Source organism: Cryptotermes secundus, unplaced genomic scaffold, assembly GCF_002891405.2.
Source record: "Cryptotermes secundus unplaced genomic scaffold, Csec_1.0 scaffold1368, whole genome shotgun sequence".
NCBI lineage: Eukaryota > Metazoa > Arthropoda > Insecta > Blattodea > Kalotermitidae > Cryptotermes > Cryptotermes secundus.
The window spans coordinates 186,355-203,708 of record NW_019733850.1 but is presented as its reverse complement, the minus strand read 5'-3'; the positions used below and the strand labels follow the sequence as shown (position 1 = coordinate 203,708).

General features: G+C 39.1%; 2 protein-coding genes and 1 long non-coding RNA gene across 5 annotated transcripts; 1 reads left to right on the top strand and 2 right to left on the bottom strand.

The window, feature by feature from the left end:
* Nucleotides 1–539: 539 nt before the first annotated feature.
* Nucleotides 540–4,245, bottom strand: LOC111868320 (early growth response protein 1). 2 transcript variants are annotated; one of them, XM_023858872.2, is made up of 2 exons: nucleotides 4,179–4,245; nucleotides 540–3,145 (listed from the first exon to the last, which is right to left on the bottom strand). In XM_023858872.2, exon 2 carries the CDS (start codon nucleotides 3,135–3,137, stop codon nucleotides 1,524–1,526), a length of 1,614 nt encoding a protein of 537 aa, XP_023714640.1. In that variant the 5' UTR covers nucleotides 3,138–3,145; nucleotides 4,179–4,245; the 3' UTR covers nucleotides 540–1,523. The 2 variants fall into 2 exon arrangements, with proteins under 2 accessions (XP_023714640.1, XP_023714639.1); XM_023858871.2 differs by lacking the exon at nucleotides 4,179–4,245 and adding an exon at nucleotides 3,463–3,583.
* LOC111868319 lies at nucleotides 3,746–15,845 on the top strand. Of its 2 annotated transcripts, none has more exons than XM_023858870.2 (4): nucleotides 3,746–4,055; nucleotides 4,132–5,158; nucleotides 7,253–7,559; nucleotides 13,970–15,845. In XM_023858870.2, the coding sequence occupies exons 1-4, from the start codon at nucleotides 3,931–3,933 to the stop codon at nucleotides 14,368–14,370; spliced, it is 1,860 nt and encodes a 619-aa protein (XP_023714638.1). In that variant the 5' UTR covers nucleotides 3,746–3,930; the 3' UTR covers nucleotides 14,371–15,845. The 2 variants fall into 2 exon arrangements, with proteins under 2 accessions (XP_023714638.1, XP_023714637.1); XM_023858869.2 differs by having other exon boundaries at nucleotides 7,250–7,559.
* Nucleotides 10,096–14,236, bottom strand: LOC111868326. Its single transcript, XR_002843489.1, has 2 exons — nucleotides 14,153–14,236; nucleotides 10,096–10,926 (listed from the first exon to the last, which is right to left on the bottom strand). It is a non-coding gene; the product is annotated as an uncharacterized LOC111868326 (long non-coding RNA).
* Nucleotides 15,846–17,354: the final 1,509 nt, after the last annotated feature.

Genomic DNA, 17,354 nt, shown 5'->3' with positions numbered 1-17,354 from the left:
GTAATTACTGTGTTAATCAACATACTCTGAGTGTGGTGTAATTCTAGCTATTTATAAATATACAGCATTACATAACTTCTACAAAATCATTTACAAGTATCCCTTTGGTTACATAATAGTTGTGTAACAAAGTGTGGTTGCATAACTAAAAATTTTACTTACTCTTTGGTTCAACTGCTAAATTTCAATACAATTCATTTCGCCCTTATATAAATTATGTTTTTGTTTTAGACAAGTGAGTTCATAAGAATAGTTGGCTGAGGCACTATGGTACAAGTTGGAAGGTCACGGGTTTGATTCCTGATGGGGTCAGTGGATTTTTCAGTTGACCTAATCCTTCCAGCTGCACTGTGGCTATGGGGATGATTCTGCCTCTAACAGAAATGAGTACCACGAATCTTCAATTGGGGGGGGGGGTAAAAGTTCAGCCGGCATGTAAGGCTAACAACCTCACCGCCATCTAAGAGCCGACCGTCTGGAAAATGTGGGACCCTCAACGTCTCACAATCCTATGGGCCTCCACGGCCTGTTCCAGGGACAGTTTTACTTTTACTCACTTTTAAATAAATAAATTCATCATGCTTTAGTCCTCACTAAAAATAATTTTAAAAAGTCATATAAAATTGCATAAACATGAAGTCTGTTTTTAAGTTCTAACTGCATAACTGTCCCTGTGTCATGTAATAATGTATGTTATCAGGGGTGCTGTACTGCACTCTGACTTCTTCCACATTCTGTTTAAAGAATCTATGAAATGTGTCTGTCCAAATATCTGATACAAAATCAGTGGAAACTGGACAAACTGGTTAAGAACTTTCTGACTCAGATGTACCTAAAATATGGGTACTTATTTAGCACCTTGAGATTAATAATTTTTATAAACACAATACTTCTTCAGAATTAACTATGTGAGTAGCTGTGTGTGTTTGGTCTAAATGTATGGGTAATAAGCTACGGGGCATGTGGACAGGTGAAGATATCTGCACAGATATCACAACACCACAAAACATGCTTCATTTTATAGACCATATATGGAAGGTCCAAGTAAGCTGCTATTCCACCACAACCATTAGAAGTCACATGACAACTGAGGCACTGAGTACTGATAATGCATATCACGATTATAGTTTTCTGGGACATGTGGCCATGTAGTTCAGTAGATAAAAACCAATGTTCCAGATGAACCTGCAAACTCCATTTTCAGAGACGACAGAAGAGGCATGTACTTCCAAAATGTTACTGTCTACCATAAACTACACAGCATCATATCACAAAACCACAATCTTGATTACAATCCACACACATTTTCAACAAAATGTGAGAAAAGTGGAAAACTTAGGGGGGCACATCTTCACTCAACAGACGTTACAGTAATATCTAGTGTCATGCTATGGAATACATATCTGCAAAATACTGCAGAAGTGCAACCTACTGTGACTCTGTAAATGAAAAACAAATGCCTGAAGCCAAGCCGCTTAAAAGAACTGGCAGGCAATACTGTCTGCACGATCCCAAGGCATGTCTCAGGACATGGTGTGATGGAGGTGCAAAGGGTGAGTCAAAGGCTGCTGGTGGTGATGGTGGATCACGTGAGGGATCGTCATGGAGGTAGGTGGCGTGGGAATCGGTGTAGGGGCTGCACTACCATCAAGGCTAGCTGCTTGGCTCAACTCCGCCTTCACACGTTTGGCAATGTGTGTCTGGGCATGCTTATGGAGGTGGTCTTTGCGAGAGAATGCCTTGCCACACTCGATACAAGAATGGCTCTTGTTTCCTGAATGAATCACGTAGTGTCGTGTCAGATGCTCATTTCGTTTGAATCCCTTCATACATACAGTACACACAAATGGCCGTTCATCACTGTGGCCACGTTTGTGCTGGTCGAGATGTTCCTTACGTTTAAGACCAGCTCCGCAGACATTACACACATAGCGGCGTTCCTGTTTATGACCGGCTAGATGCTGTTCCAGCATGTCCCTGTCAGGATATGCCATGTAACACTCAGGGCAGCAAAACAGTGTTGAACCATCCAATGCTGTTGACAGGCGGATTTCTCCGGGTTTTGGGCGTGGAGGTTTCCTAGGGGATTTCTTCTTCTTCTTCTTCTTGAGTGACACAGCTGGTAATTCTTCTTGGACAGGCCCCATGGTTCCTGGAACTGCCACAGGAATATTCTCACCCTCTCTCTTGACTTCTGACACTGTAGCCAATGCAACATTGTTTGTCTGGTACTTCAGGAAGTGCTGAAGGCTGAGTGGGATTGTGGAAGGCTGCAATCTTGCAAGATAGTCGGCCATTGCGGATCCCTGCTGCTGCAGCTGGATCTGATGACACTCCAACTGACCACTACCATTTGTGACATGGCCTACATTGACTGGCACTTGGAGTCCTTGTTTTGGGTGATTCTGCTCAGCTTCACTTGTGGAGGAGGGCCCTTCTACATCTGACTTTGAACTATCATCACTATCATCTTCACTCTCTCCTGATTCCTTATCTCGCTTGGACATGTCTAACTTTGGTTTGATGTTCTCACCTGCTTTGCATAGATCCTGCGGCTCTGACTCGGACTCGTCAACTGTCATGGTAGACACATTCTGCATTAACCTCACAGGCCACACTGCTGGTGCTACAGCTGGCACTCCTGATGCCTGTGTTGGCTGAACTGCCAAGATAGCTGTAGAATTTACTGTTGGATTAGGATAAGGAACATTTATTGTTGTGATGTTTTTCCCTGTGTCATTAAAATGATGCACCAAAGGTACTTCACCCCATCCAAGAAGAGCTCCATGTGGGTGATGGTACTTGGTGCCACCTGCTGACTGGTTTACCATGGCTGCCAACTGATGCTGGTGTTGCGGCTGTTGTTGCTGCTGAACTGTTGTGATGCTACGAGCAGCTGCCGAAACAGGAACATTCACAGATGATGTAATGGACACTGGGATTCCCTGGACTGTATTAGTATTTACACCTGGAGGAAGGAAGTTTGCACCATTGTGCTCTGGTCGTATATACTGTATTGTTCCATCAGATGCGCTTGTTACAAGCATGGTGCCTGGCTGAATTTGTTCATTGCCAAATTTGGCTGTTGCAAACTGGTGCATTGCTGGGAAGTGGCCTCCGAATGGCGAGAAATTCATGGCTGCACCTAAAATAGTCATCACCATCATCCGGCTATCAGAAACAGTTTAGAATGTGTTTTATGTAACTTAAATGTTACGAGGTTATGTTACTATTGCAGAACCAATATATTACAAAATATACACTCAGCACGGTGCATGAGTAATGCTACATTAAATTTCCAACCAATCCCTAGAAAGTTATTTTAGCATCTTACATATCCCTTTGTGTTAAGCAAAATGATATGTATTAACAACATGGGGAAAGTTTCGTGAAAATATGAATGCAAACACATACATATAAATATTAATATTTCATAAAATTTTAAGAGTTCGTGTTACTTACATTTATATTAGCTGATTTTTGTTATTTCATACTAAATCAACAACATAATATCACTAACAACTACAGAGTTTTAAACTTCCATACTCACGAAGACCAACATTTTACTGTTAAATAAAGGCAACATATGCTACCAGGCCGCCCAACATGATGCCTAGAAAATTTCCGTAAATCAAAGTGTAAAATACGATGTACTGTCGCATTGACAGAAAAATGTAACATATGCCACTTTGAAAGATATAGTGCGAGGATTATTAATTAAATTAATTTAAGATTCTTCTGGTAAACTCGGCTGTCCGTACGTAATATTTCACTGGGTGCTGCACGTTTCATTCGACAGTGAAGAAACTTCCCTTCTAACTTTAACACCCTGGAGATATCAATTTTAAATTTGTTTTACGTTTATCGAGTCAAAATGACGGTGAAGTTATTTTGCTGCAAGATACTAAGAGACACAAAATACCTGCAGGCATGAGTTCTCCGTGTAACCATAGAATAATTAAACTGAGAGAAAGAAATCGTATACTTCTGGATCAGCTTGAATCTAATTCCATTCTACTGAAACGTAGATTGAAGAAATTAAAACGCACTGCTCGGTAGGTCATTTTCATCTAGCACATTAAAATATATGTTATCCGTTATATAAGTAGTTCACAAAAATTTTGGTTTCAGGGCTGCAAGATATTCAGAGAAACCATGGCAGGATCTCCCAGTATCACCTTTAAAGAGAAAGTATGAGTCCTGGAAAGCAAGAAATTACTCTGGTCAAGTGGCAGCAGCTGTGAATGCAACAGCACACACCTTAAGCTCCAGCAGTTCGAATAGTCAGGAACTCAATGTAAAATATAAACAAAAGGTGGAAGATATTACATCACCAGCTAAACGTAGTAAACAAAATGTCCAAATTGAGTCAAGGGCCAGAATCAAAGAAGTGCTGCCCTGTGAATGTTGCAAGTGCCATCTTAAATCATCCACTGCAATTGATGTAAGAAACAGTGGGAAGGAATATGAAGACTGTTACTGCAAAAGAGATGCTGGCAGGGACAGAACAAACTCAGATATATCATCACAGGAAAGTGAGGGATCCATATCCGCTTTACATATTGGCAGTAAGATTCATGAAGAGCCAGTAGAACTGCATTCAGTGAAATATAATATGAATACTGGAATTACAGAGAACCAACAAAGAAGAACCCTAGAGGCAGCACATGTAATCATTGATTATTCTCCTAAATCGATGTTTCTAAAGAAGCTGAAGGAAAGGTCCCAAGTTGTTGGTGATTTCATTGCTCCAGAGAACATAAGAACTCCTGCAAAGTTGAGCTCTGTAACACCACCTAAGAAGTCTTCATATTCTGATAAGAGTACAGTAGGAACTAAGCTTATGAAACCTACAAAAGTAGGCTCTGTCAAGACAAATCTAAAGAAGTCTAGTCCACTCAAGACTCCTCATTCTTCTAGACTGCCCTCTGACCATGATGGTCACGGACTGATCTCTGATCATAATCAGCAAGGCACCACTAAAAGGTCTCCATGTCGCAGTCTGAGACGCTCTTGTAATGATGAGTTAAGACTTAGGAAGAACAGGAAACGTGTTTGCTACAGGAAAAATTGCCACTGCCATGTCAAAGAGGACATCAGATCCACAGAAAACTTCCCTAGTATTGTAAAAGAGAAAGAAGTAAAACTGGCAAATGAGGTTAGATTAGAATTTTGAATCAAAATTTGTTTTTTAATCCTGTTTTATATGACAGGATCTTGGGGATAAAATTCATATAAATGCATTGTACAGAGATTTTCATTAACTGTCAGCATGCAACAATTTTAATTTTCTTTTCATTTCATTATTCACTATCAGCCTGTTAATTCTTATTTGATGCCATGTGATGAATGCAATTGCCAAATTGTTAACTAAACAAAAATTCAGGATAACAGTGATACCAGGAAGCATAAATGTAAGATTTTTGAATCAGTATGAAATTGTTATAGTTATGTTTCACTTTTTAGGGTTTCACTGTGTCTAGGAACTTACATTTGTATTTTTTAGTGCCTCTCAATCAATGATCTGTTCCCCTGAATCTTTCAGGTGCATTGTGCACAAAGCGTAGTCTTGTCTCAAGTTTGTCCTCTGTATGTTATTCATGAAGGTAGAGTAGTTACTGCTGTGATTTGTAGGACAATTTGTGACTGGTCACTGCATCACATATTGAAAATTTAGGTCGACAAAAGAATGATACAATGATAATGAAAGGGAACCTGAAAAACAGGAAATTGCCCTCAATTTTTGTGTCAACCTTTTGTACGTCTTAAATTTCATATTAGTCCAAAGTTTTCTGTTACCTTCTGTATGGATGGCTTAACATTTTGTTTTACAAAGTTTCTTGCCAAAACATAGATAGAAAGGTTAGCTTTTTCTTTACATTTTTACAATTCCAATAAATGTGAAATTTGGTCCAAGTGTTATTTGACTTATAGTCACTGTCATTGTCGAACATTCTTGGCTTGGTAAGAATTTCTAAAACGTTATGGCAGTATGAATGCAGGATAGCTCAGTGAGCACAGTGACTAAGCTGCAAGCTCGACAAGCAGGGTCTCATCTCCAGGAGAGGTCAGGATTTTCTCTCTTTGCCACTATATCCAGAGCAGCTCATGGCCCCACCCAGTCCTCTGTCCAATGGACTCCATGGGCTCTTTACCTGTGGATGAAGCTGACTACTTATGGCCTCTTAATGCAAAGGTTATGAATATGGAGCTATACCTCCACTCCTGCATACATCTTCGTGATGTGTTTGTAATAATGCACAGGGACAATAGTACGCCTTTTACGTTGTAGTGCATTCCAACTTTCTTTTGTGTCACCACTGCTAGAACAAATTTTATTTTAAAAGTACTGTCTACATAAGACAGTCTTCTGCAGTGATTGATATTTTGGACATATCCATTGTCTTATTTTTAAATGGTGTTTCAGAGACTGGACTCCGTCTCCATCCTCAGTTGGACCCAATTGATAGAGTTAGTCCTTATGTCTGGATTATGGATGTCCAGAAAGTCAATCACTGTATCAGTGAACATTGTCACAAACTTCTAGATCTTTTATACTGTGTTCTGTGTTGTAGTGCCATGTCGTTTGGAGAAAGTGCAACATTTCAGAGGAATATACTGACTCCATCTTCAAGGCTAAAGGGTATGCCAGAAAATAAACCTGGTTTACTGCTCTGCCCTTGAGATAGATGTGACATGGTCCTTCCAAGCACCATGCTTTATCCAAACTACATAGCGTTATAACCCTGGAAGATAGATGCACACCTTCATACTCTTCATAGTTACTTTTGTGAGAACTGCTAGTCAAACAAATTGTAATTATTTCAGAGCTGAAAACACTTAAAAGTGTATACAGTCTAAATAGGTGCATAGAATAATCAAATACATACGTGCCTATTTTATGAACATCAGATACGTGCATCCGAGCTCAAAGTTAGATAACACACATGTATGTGCATACTCATTAAGGGATTAAACTTCTGTCTCTCTCTCTGTTCTTGTTACAAAAATACTCCTTTTGAAAACCGACAGTATCAGAGCAGTTAGTATGCAACGACATTCCTCTGGGATGAGACGATGTGTAGTTCAGTAGGCATTTGCCAGTGTTTTGGTGGAACCTGTTGCCTCCATCTCTGATGATAAGAGGCAGCAGTACCTCCAACACATTGTTACCCATTTACCAAACTACATGGCACCACATTCCAGAAGAATGTAATCTTGATCACGCTCTAATTCTTGTATATTTCAGCAGGGACTCGCCAATCCAAGGACCTCATCAAGCCCCTGTAAGTGTTGCTGTGACTGCAGCACACAGCAGATACACACCCCCAAGACTCCACTGATAATGAGCAATGTAGGGGCAGGCTTGGTGGAGAGTGAACATGATAAGAAACACATACAACCTCAGTGTTGTGGACGAGGCTCATGGTTTGATGAGATGAATGAATTCCGACAGTCACATTGGTTTGATTGCCATGCCTATCCTCATCCAGCCGGCACAAGTCGAGATGCTACAAGAAACTTGGATGTAGGAAGTATCCATCCCAATAGCCATAAATGTAAGCAACCTGTCCTTGTTTTGTATTCTGTGTTACAGCAAGTCTGTACAATGTCCTTTGAGTTCATGATACTAACATTTCTGTTCAAAATATTTTTGCCACATTGTAATATATCTCCCATTCACAATCTCTTTCACTAATTTTTTGTAGTCTTGTTTTCTGTCCATAATGCAACAATATAAGTTTAATCTTTAATCGACACTTAATGACATTTGATTCATTAAAATGTTCATTATATGTTTAAAATGTCGTTAAAATATATGCATTCAGTGTTTGTGCTGTGCTACATGTTTCAGCCACACAGGGCCATCTTCAGGCAACGCATTTTTTAAGTCTACTAGACTGTGTACTTTAAATTCGCTTAGTTTGGGGGGTGGAGTCCAACTGGGTCCACTCGGCATGGCGGCCACTGATAGGCCTACTGTAGCCTGCCCTGGTTGATTATGATGATGGAGAATTTGGTGGAATGAAGATTGGCAGGGGAAACCGAAGTACTCGGAGAAAACCCACCCCAGCTCCACTTTGTACACCACAAATCCCACTTGACCAGACCCGGGCCGCTGTGGTGGGAAGCCAGCAACTAGCCGCTTGAGCTATGGCGCAGCCAGACTGTGTACTGGTCAAATAGTACTCTGAAGGCATGTCATTGTTATCATTAATGTTGATGTTGTAGGATGTTTGTCTTGCGGCTGGTTCTCTGCAATGAACAATACATGTTTATTAATATAATTCTCTCTTTGATACTACCTTTGTGTAATTAGATGTTGTATTTCTTTGTACTTAACATGTCCCATTGGGTGTACTATTCACTAGGCTGTGTGTATCTAGCGTTGCTTTGTGTTCCTTATACTGATTTTGGTGTAGCTGTTCTCACTTAAATATCTATGTAGTAGTGTGTGTACTGCTACCTATCGTAAGGTTCACGTACTGTTTGGAATATAGAATTTTATGATTCAATGTGTGTATCATTCATGTGTAAATTGTTCCTGCTATTTTTTGTAAATGTGGTACTTTTCTCAGGTGTTTAAGTGTCTGTATTTCCTTCTGTCGTCATAACATCCATAGTATCTGTTATTCTTCCATATGTATGTCCCATGTTTAATATACGATTTGAATATCCGGAATTACTACTGTTACTTCTGATAGTATATGCAACCGCATTTGTATAGTGATTTTGTCCCTTCACATCTGACTGACTTATTGCTGTTTCTGCTTCCAGAGCTAATGTTTCAGTCAATTTATGTTTGTGATATAAATTATCTTTTAACCCTTTACTTAATAGCTGTATTTCCTCATTTGTGAACTGTATGTATGATTTTTACGTGCTATGTTTTTTACTTGTTTATTTAACTTGTGTATTTTATGTTGTTTATGCTGTACTTTAGTCATTTCTTGTTGTACTTCGTGGTTTGTGGATTGTTCGATATTATTCCAATTGTGTTCCCATATGTTTGACATATATATAAGTGGATGTGGCATAGCTGTGTGTTTAATATTTGTTTCTTTCTACAGTCAACTCTCGATTATCCGGGATAATGGTGGGGATGGAAATCACGATTAATCGAAAACCCGGTTAAGACAAATTTTATTAAAAGTAGTACTGTAATACTGTACCTTCATAATACTATAGGCCTACCTGCATTTAAATTTATTCAACCTCATTTTTATGTCATCTCATGGCCTATTTAATACTTTTTTTACATTACACTGAAGTATGAATTAGTTATTTCAATCACAGTCTTCGACAACATCCAACACTTTTTACGAACATTCACACTTAACACTTAAAAAAATTTAATATTGTCGTTTACTTTTTCACGGCATTTTCCTTTTTCTGTTGAATACTTAACACAACACGCTTCCTTTTACAGACTGACATTTTGCTAACGCACTTGAAGATCAATACAAAGATACTAACTGGGGCGATGTATCTGTCCTTGAAACTTTCCACAAATCCTTGCATTCTTTCACCCCTACCCTAGAACATTGTGTTAGCATAACGGGACCAAAGAATGCAGAGCTCGGTTCACACTAGTGCGAAAATAGTGTTACAACTCGCCATGTGAAACAAAAGTGAATGAATGTTAAACAACATATAAGCCTCAAAAAAGCGTCAGTAGCCCCGGTTAAGCCGCAAACCGGTTAATCCGCCCCCGGATAATCGAGAGTTGACTGTATATGGGAATTTTATTTCATTCTTAATATTGTCACATGTTGGGTGTATAACGCGACAAATAACTTCACGCCGTATTGGATGTAGCGAATTTTATTTCACACTTGCTCATACAATCACACAAATTACAGTCTCACAACTACTGCTATCTGCAGTATTACAAATACTAGACTGCATACTCTTCCCTGGCCAACTCGTAACTAACTTGAATAGTCTTCGCTGCTCCTTATTTAGCCCCATTACGGACAACACAGAAAACAGTTACGTAATAGGCACTACTGTTGTCTGACGCTGTGTTTGCCGATAGCCTAGCAACGCTGTCGGGAGTTGTTTACTGCTGAGTAGCAACGGCGGCATCCCGTGTTACGTCACCGCTGAGGAGGGAGGGGGTGTCCTCCATAGCGCAACATGTCACAATATGCATTCTTTGTGTCTGTGTTAGTGTTTTTCTAGCCACTTCATTATTAGATGATATTTTTATATGCACGTATTTTGGTATGAGCTGCATTCCTAAACAGATTTAGTTAGAATTTCACTCATTCTGTGGATTCTTGAGAAGGTGAGAGTCACTCAGTTGATCATGAGATTTCCCACTTATTATGGGTTAAAATGGTCCGCTGCTATGTCCACAGTCACCTGATATAGTCATTTTGGTATTCTCCATTTTGTTTGAGCATAAACTTATGCAAATATAAGCTCATCCTTTATATTCTCCCCACCACCACCACGTCCTCCTCTTGTGGGTGCTACAGTCCATGAAGAACCTTGGCCTGTTTCATGATTGCTTGCCATTGGTCCTGGTCTGGTGATTTTTGTCTCCAATTTCTAGTGCCCATTCTCTTCAAATCTTCAACTGAATCCAGCCACTGAGAGCAAGTATTTCCATCAAATTCCCAAGTGCCCCACTTCTATATAGGGACAGCACATTCCAGGTTCCCTCTTGTAAGTCCTCAGTTATGGTAAGCCATTGTTTTAGGTGTTTTCATTCAGCCGCAATTATTAAAAGCCTCTTAGAAATTGATGCTTTTTATGGGGTGGAGTCGTCAACCCCAGGCCCAACCCTGGAAGACCAGGGTATGCCTTTTTGTCTGGATCATCACCTTTGACCTGTCCAGCATTGGAGACACTACCAGTAGGTATGCTACTGCTGGCGTAACTCAGGATCATACCACCATTACATCAGAGTTGGGATGCCTGCAAGGGGATTCCATTATATTAGAAATGTTTAAATCAAATCATAAGGAATACATATGGGAGATAATATTCAGTGTTGGCCAGTCCTTTGTAATCTTCCCTTAGGGTTCCAGAAACATGTTTACTCATCAAAGCTGTGTTATGGAGACCTGTGGCATAGTGTCCTTAGTGTACATGGGAGAAGAGTGATCCTCAAGATGGAGGCAGCACCAACATTTTGGTACCTATCTACCAAACAATATGACATCACATTCCAGAAGACTAATCTGAATGCTCACTGTCATGACGAGCTCAAATCTCATATAAATATGAAACATACTGTGACAGTGTTGGCAGATGATTTTTATAAAGTAGTTTGTAGATTTAAGTCTTATTCATGAGGTTCTGATTTCTTTGTTTCATCAAATATTGGAAATGTGGGTAGATTAACATTAAATACAGGAACTGTGATAACTTGGCCAATAAAGCAATGGGATTACATGATAAATAGCAGGGCAGTTTGAACTTTCATCTCTGCTAGCATTTACTTAGAATATTTCTAGGGCCTTACCAATCTGCTGGCCAGTGCGTACTGTGACTTTTCTGCAGGATATAGGCAGCCAAGTTGTGAAGCTGACTATACTCATCTACATCTTGTGCCTCAACACTTCTTACATATCTTAATGGTCTTACGTTTAGATACTCGTACATGTCCATTTTGCCTTTGTTACAGAAAGCTGTAGGATGTGAAAAAGCTCAGTCAGTATACTAAATAGACTGTGGGCTGGATGATGGGACTGCGGTTTGATTCTTAGCAGGCACAGAAATTTCTCTTTTCTCTTGCTCTGGAGTTCATCCAATGGATACTAGGACTCCCTGTCTGGAGGTTAAGAATGCAAGGATATATACCTCCACTCCCTCATGATTTCATGGCTTGGCACTTAATTAAGTGCTGGTATAAATTTATCTTTTTTTAATGAACGCATTAACTCCATGAAGCATACTCTTTCTCGAGTCATTTAGCTAGTCATGAAATGCCCTACCTTTTATGGGACATGAAAGTTCATTACTGTGTTCACAACAGCTCATAATTGGACTTTATCCTGAGCCAGAAGAATCCATTCCATATCTTCAGGCCATGTTTCTTTCAAATCTAATCTAATGCTCTCCTTCCATTTATACCTAGGGCACAAAGTCATATCTTCCCATTGGGATTTCTGATTAAGATTCCAAAGGATTGATCCAAGTCTGAGGCCTTGTATAAAACTTCGTAACAGGCTAGCTCTTTCCAAGGGACCCAGCAGAGTAGGTGTGTCCCTCCTCACCTGAGGATGGAAACAGATCTAGTTTCTGAATCGTGTTCTCTAGGTTTTTGGAATACTGGGCAGTGAACAAGGTCTGAAAACCCAGTAATTCTGAATGCTAATTTTTACAAGGGAGAGTTAGTAAATAGGTTACAAATGGAAGTAAAACATCTGTAATGGATGTAATAGGTTTTCTATATGTATCACTAGATAGCAGCACAGTTCAGCTTCATGACAGTCTAGGTAGCAGATGCTTGCATATGTTCAGAGGCTGGTCAAAATGATGACCATGCTTGAGGAGTGTGCTACTAAAGAGCAGCATTCTGTTGTGTGTTATATGTGAGCAAAAGGACTCGGTGCAAAGGATATTCACAAAGAAATGTTTCCTGTTTATGGTGGGGAGTGTTTTGTCATATAAAGCAGTTCACACCTGGGTGGAAAATGTTTCGCTGACGACGAAGAGGTTGAAATGGAGGTGTGAAAGTGGCTGAGACAACAGTTGAAAGACTTCCATGCTGCAGGTTTTGACACACTTGTAAAGTGATGGAAAAAATGTATCAGTGTTGGTGGAGGGTATGTCAAGAAATTAATGTCTTTTCTAGGTTTGAATACCAAATTTTTTATGTTTTATATCCATTTGTGACCTATTTACTGACTCTCCCTCGTACATTGCAGAATTATTAGCCACATATCAGACCCTAAAGCTGGAGGACGGTTCCTTGTCAGATGTCACCTGTGACTGCTTATTGAGCACATTCTCAGCTATCACCATACCTAGAGGCTGTTTCCTCCATCTTCAACCTGAGGACATGCTCCTCTGTGGAGAATTAAAATATTTCTATGTTAAATATGAATGAATATACAAGAACACTGAAAACTTGGAAACTTTCATGTCCATCACTTCCTTTTCACAATGGAATGCCTCCTTAAAGTAACACAAAATTAAGAGACATTTTTTGTGAAGATTACTGATATTATATTGTAGCATCCTGCTGCACGTCACATAGTATCAAATGTTACTGGTTTAACTGTCAGACGTGTTGCATGTGAGATGGTGGAACCAGAAACATTTGATACTAAGATGACTGACTTGTGGGATGTTACACTATACAGTATTGTTACCGATGTTTCGGAGAAGTCTGTTGCGTTCATCTTTAGGGTAGAAGAGTAGGCTAAATGTGGAGTAGCGAGATGGATATAGGAGAACCAGGACTGGGGTTGTGAGCGTATCAGTACGAATAAGGGGAACATTGTTAAAAATACTGCACTAAATAAAGGATCATTTCAAAAAGGCAGAGAGTATTGTGGTTCTGAATTGAGCAACACAGGGTAGAAAGAAGTGAGGGGAAAGAGTGGCCTGTTGTGGGATTGTTTTTCGAGAGCAGAGTCAGTGGACAGATGGAGGCAACTGGTTCCTCTGAAATGTTGGTACAGGCTGTATTTTTATGTCTGCCCTCTGGGTTGCATGTGAGAAGAAGTGTGGAAAGAAGCAGTGGGGCAGTGGTTTTAGCTGCTATGTGAACGTGAGGGTGATAAGGAGTGTGATGATGCCCTGTAACGAAAGCCTGTGACTGATCCACATCATAGGACCCTTATCTCAGTGGATTTGACCAAATCCATTGTGCATTCTATTGACTCCAGCCATATCTGTGAAGATAGACAGTACCTATCTACCAAATTACATGGTGTCACATCCAATGTGATAACATCCACAGTCATCACCATGAGGACATTAAATCACAGATATTTTTGTGTTTCAGGTGTTCACAAATATGTTTTAGATGACAGAATGTTTGCCAGACCTTTATATTCAGATCATCTGAATAACAGCCGATGTGTGGTATGTCATCTGCCTTATAACTTGTCCAAGTCTAAGACGAGGGAGACTCCTCCTGTAACACTACCATCAACACTGCAAGATCCAGAGATTCAAGTGTCAATACCTTTAGGATCACCTCATGGTAGACGACCTTCAGCTTCAGGAAATGTTTTGTCTCACAAGAAAGTGACGCAGCCTTCTGGCAGAAGCAGATCAGCATCTAGTCCAAGATCAAGGTCACAGCCAAGTATCTTCAAGCATACTCTTGGGGATTTAAAACCTCGGGCACCACCACCTGCTGATTCTTTGGCACTCCGTTACCAGAAGGGTGTTGCAAAATGATCTGTTTGTAATTGTTGTTGCTGTTCCATGCAATGCAGAAGGTTGGTAGTATTAATCAAAACTGTTGCACCTGAGGATATAAAAGAAATGTTTACTGGTGTTTTTAGATAGGTAGCAAATTTAATGTAAAGTGTGTATAAGCTTTTAATATTTTAACTGCATCTCACTAATCAACAAATGAATTGTGTAATGTAGTCAAAAGTGGGGGACAGACATTGAATATAAAGAGCCATAAAATATTTTATTTGATGTAACCCTTTATGCACTATCAGTGTGATTTCTTACCCATAGATGCTGGCTACTTTTACTGTTGAGACTCTTTTGACACTTGATAAAATTAATGAGAATGGTCTTGACATTTTAACCTAATTATATGTCCATCCCCTCACTGACAGTTTTAAACTGTAATGGAAGCATACAAACAAAATTATTATTAGCTTATAACTTCTCTCATTTGGGACTAGTGATATTAACTGTCACAGTGCACTACATAAAAAGAGAAAACACTGCATAGTGTGCCTACTGTATTCAAATGGTTGTCTGGACACTGGTCTCCAGTGGTTTTTAACTAATGTGATATGCCATTAATATTTTGGTCTGTATACATTTTATGAATGACACGCCAGGTGAACCATAGGTACGTTACAGACAAGACCTGAAGCTTTCATGGCAGTCAAGTCAATAATATTTTCTCAGGCTACCAGCTGTGTTACTTGGTTAAAAATTACCAACATTTCAGGGGTTGTCTCTGTCCCCGTCATCAGTGTGACGATGGGGACAGAGGTGGCCCCTGAAATGTCAGTAATTTTTAACCAACTGACAATGATTGATAGACAAAGAAGATTTTATCAAGGGAGTGATGTTTACAGGGATAATGCTATAATTCAAGAATTACCCAAGCTGGATGTCTGCATAACATTGGAAGACCTCTCTCAAGCAACAAAAGAACAATGTAGGTGACCCTTGTTATCCGCTGTTTTGTATCAGTGTCATTGGGATTATCATTTTCCTATGTAGAGCCGCAGTAGAAGCTACCACACATGCCCAGCAAGTTATTTGGATGGCTTCCTTGACTCAGCTAACAATTTTGATTCAGTCATGTCATTAACTGCTTCTTCTGCATCATGCTAAATGCTTGTTCAGTGTCTCTTTTATGTAGTTCTTATTATATGGTAATTTTTAGAACTCAGCACTGTATAACAAGAGCCACCTGTAACTGAACAGTCATTAATGACTGTATTCTTCCTTGATGATGATGTGCTCATTATAATGCTTTGTATTTTCTTTTTACATTTTATATAGTAGATAGGGGTGTGTGTATGACAACAGTTTTATGTATAATAAAATTGAATATATTAATAACAAGCAATACAATAAAGTTTAATGTTAAGTATTTAATAACTTGAAATATGTAAGATTTGAGGTTTTGACATCAGTGAATATGAAGAAAGCAGTCTTCTTAAATGTGGCACCGTGTAGATATTGTGTTAACCGACATTTCGGATGAACGTATCGCCTCCATTTTCAGGGTAGAAGAAAAAAGAAGAAATTCTGTGAGCTAGGAATCAGCGTGAGCAGGTGCTAACAGACCAGTCTCTTAGTCTGTTAGCAGCTGCTCACGCTGGTTCCTCACTTGCAGATTTTCTTCTTTTTTCTTCTACCCTGAAAATGGTGGTGATACGTTCGTCCAAAACGTCAGTTAACGCAATATCTACACGGTGCCACATCCCAGAAGACTGCTTTCTTCAACTTGAAATATATTTGATTTCTAAAACTCTGAAGAAGAATTGAATAAACTTAAACCTGGAACTATTCCAAATACATCAGTATGGTCTGACTCCATATGAAGAAAAATAATACAAACAGAAAGTGTATCTTTCCATAATTATATTTTATGTAGCTGGACAAACAGAAGAATATATAAAATTAATATACATGAATTATAGTGTTAGGACTGGAGTGGGAATGAAATTTTGTATTGGAGCCTGAAATGCATCTATTAGGTGATGTTTGTGAGGATTGTTCATCACAGATCCTACATAGACCATCCAGGGCTGATCGTAAACCTCACCAGCAGCAACTAACCACCTAAGCTATTACACAGCACAGAAAGTTACATAAGTAGGAGAATCGCGGTGCATAACCTTCATAAGTATGGTTAGTGTGATTAACTTTATAAGCCAGAAATAGGTTAGTTTAAATGCTACAGTGCTTCAGGGTGGAAAATCTCATTTAACTTATATGTAATGATGTTAGTATTGAGAAATTGCAACACACAGCCAGTCAGACTGTGCACATGCTCCAATACAAAAATAATACAGAGCATGGCTGATAAAGATTAAGATGGAATTAGCATGGATCACAGATGGGAAAACAAAAAATGTATACATAATTTTTATTGCACAACTGATGAAGTGATCACATGGTAGATGAAAGTACAGATGTGGAGAATAATGTTACAGTGGACCTCAGAGGTAAACTTTATGCAGATATGACCTGAGCTCACCTTGGCTCAGCATCAAATTCAGTTGCAGGTTTTTAGTCACCGATAAATTTGTCTTGAACAGGAAAAAAAAAAAATGTTTTGATGTAAGAAATTTAAGGTTTTCATGACTCTGAAAATTTATACTGTCTTGTGGGTTGTGGCATCACATACAAGACTACGTGATGTCAAAACCCATAAGACTACAATCTAAGTTTTTGAACAGTTCAGTAACTACATCATGATTATGTTGGACTTTATCTGTTGCAGTGTTTCCCAAAATTTTAGCAACTCCAGACCATTCAGCTATTGAAACATTCCCTTTAGCTATAAAGAGCATACAATTGTGCTTTCTTTTGCAAAAAGGAGAAAAATTATAGTTAAAAAGTTGCCATAAACTACTTTTTTCTATCCACCAATTTTAAGTAATTGTTTTAAATAGTGATTCATCACAGTTTTTTATTTAAATTATTTGATTTATTACATGTCATATACTCATTTG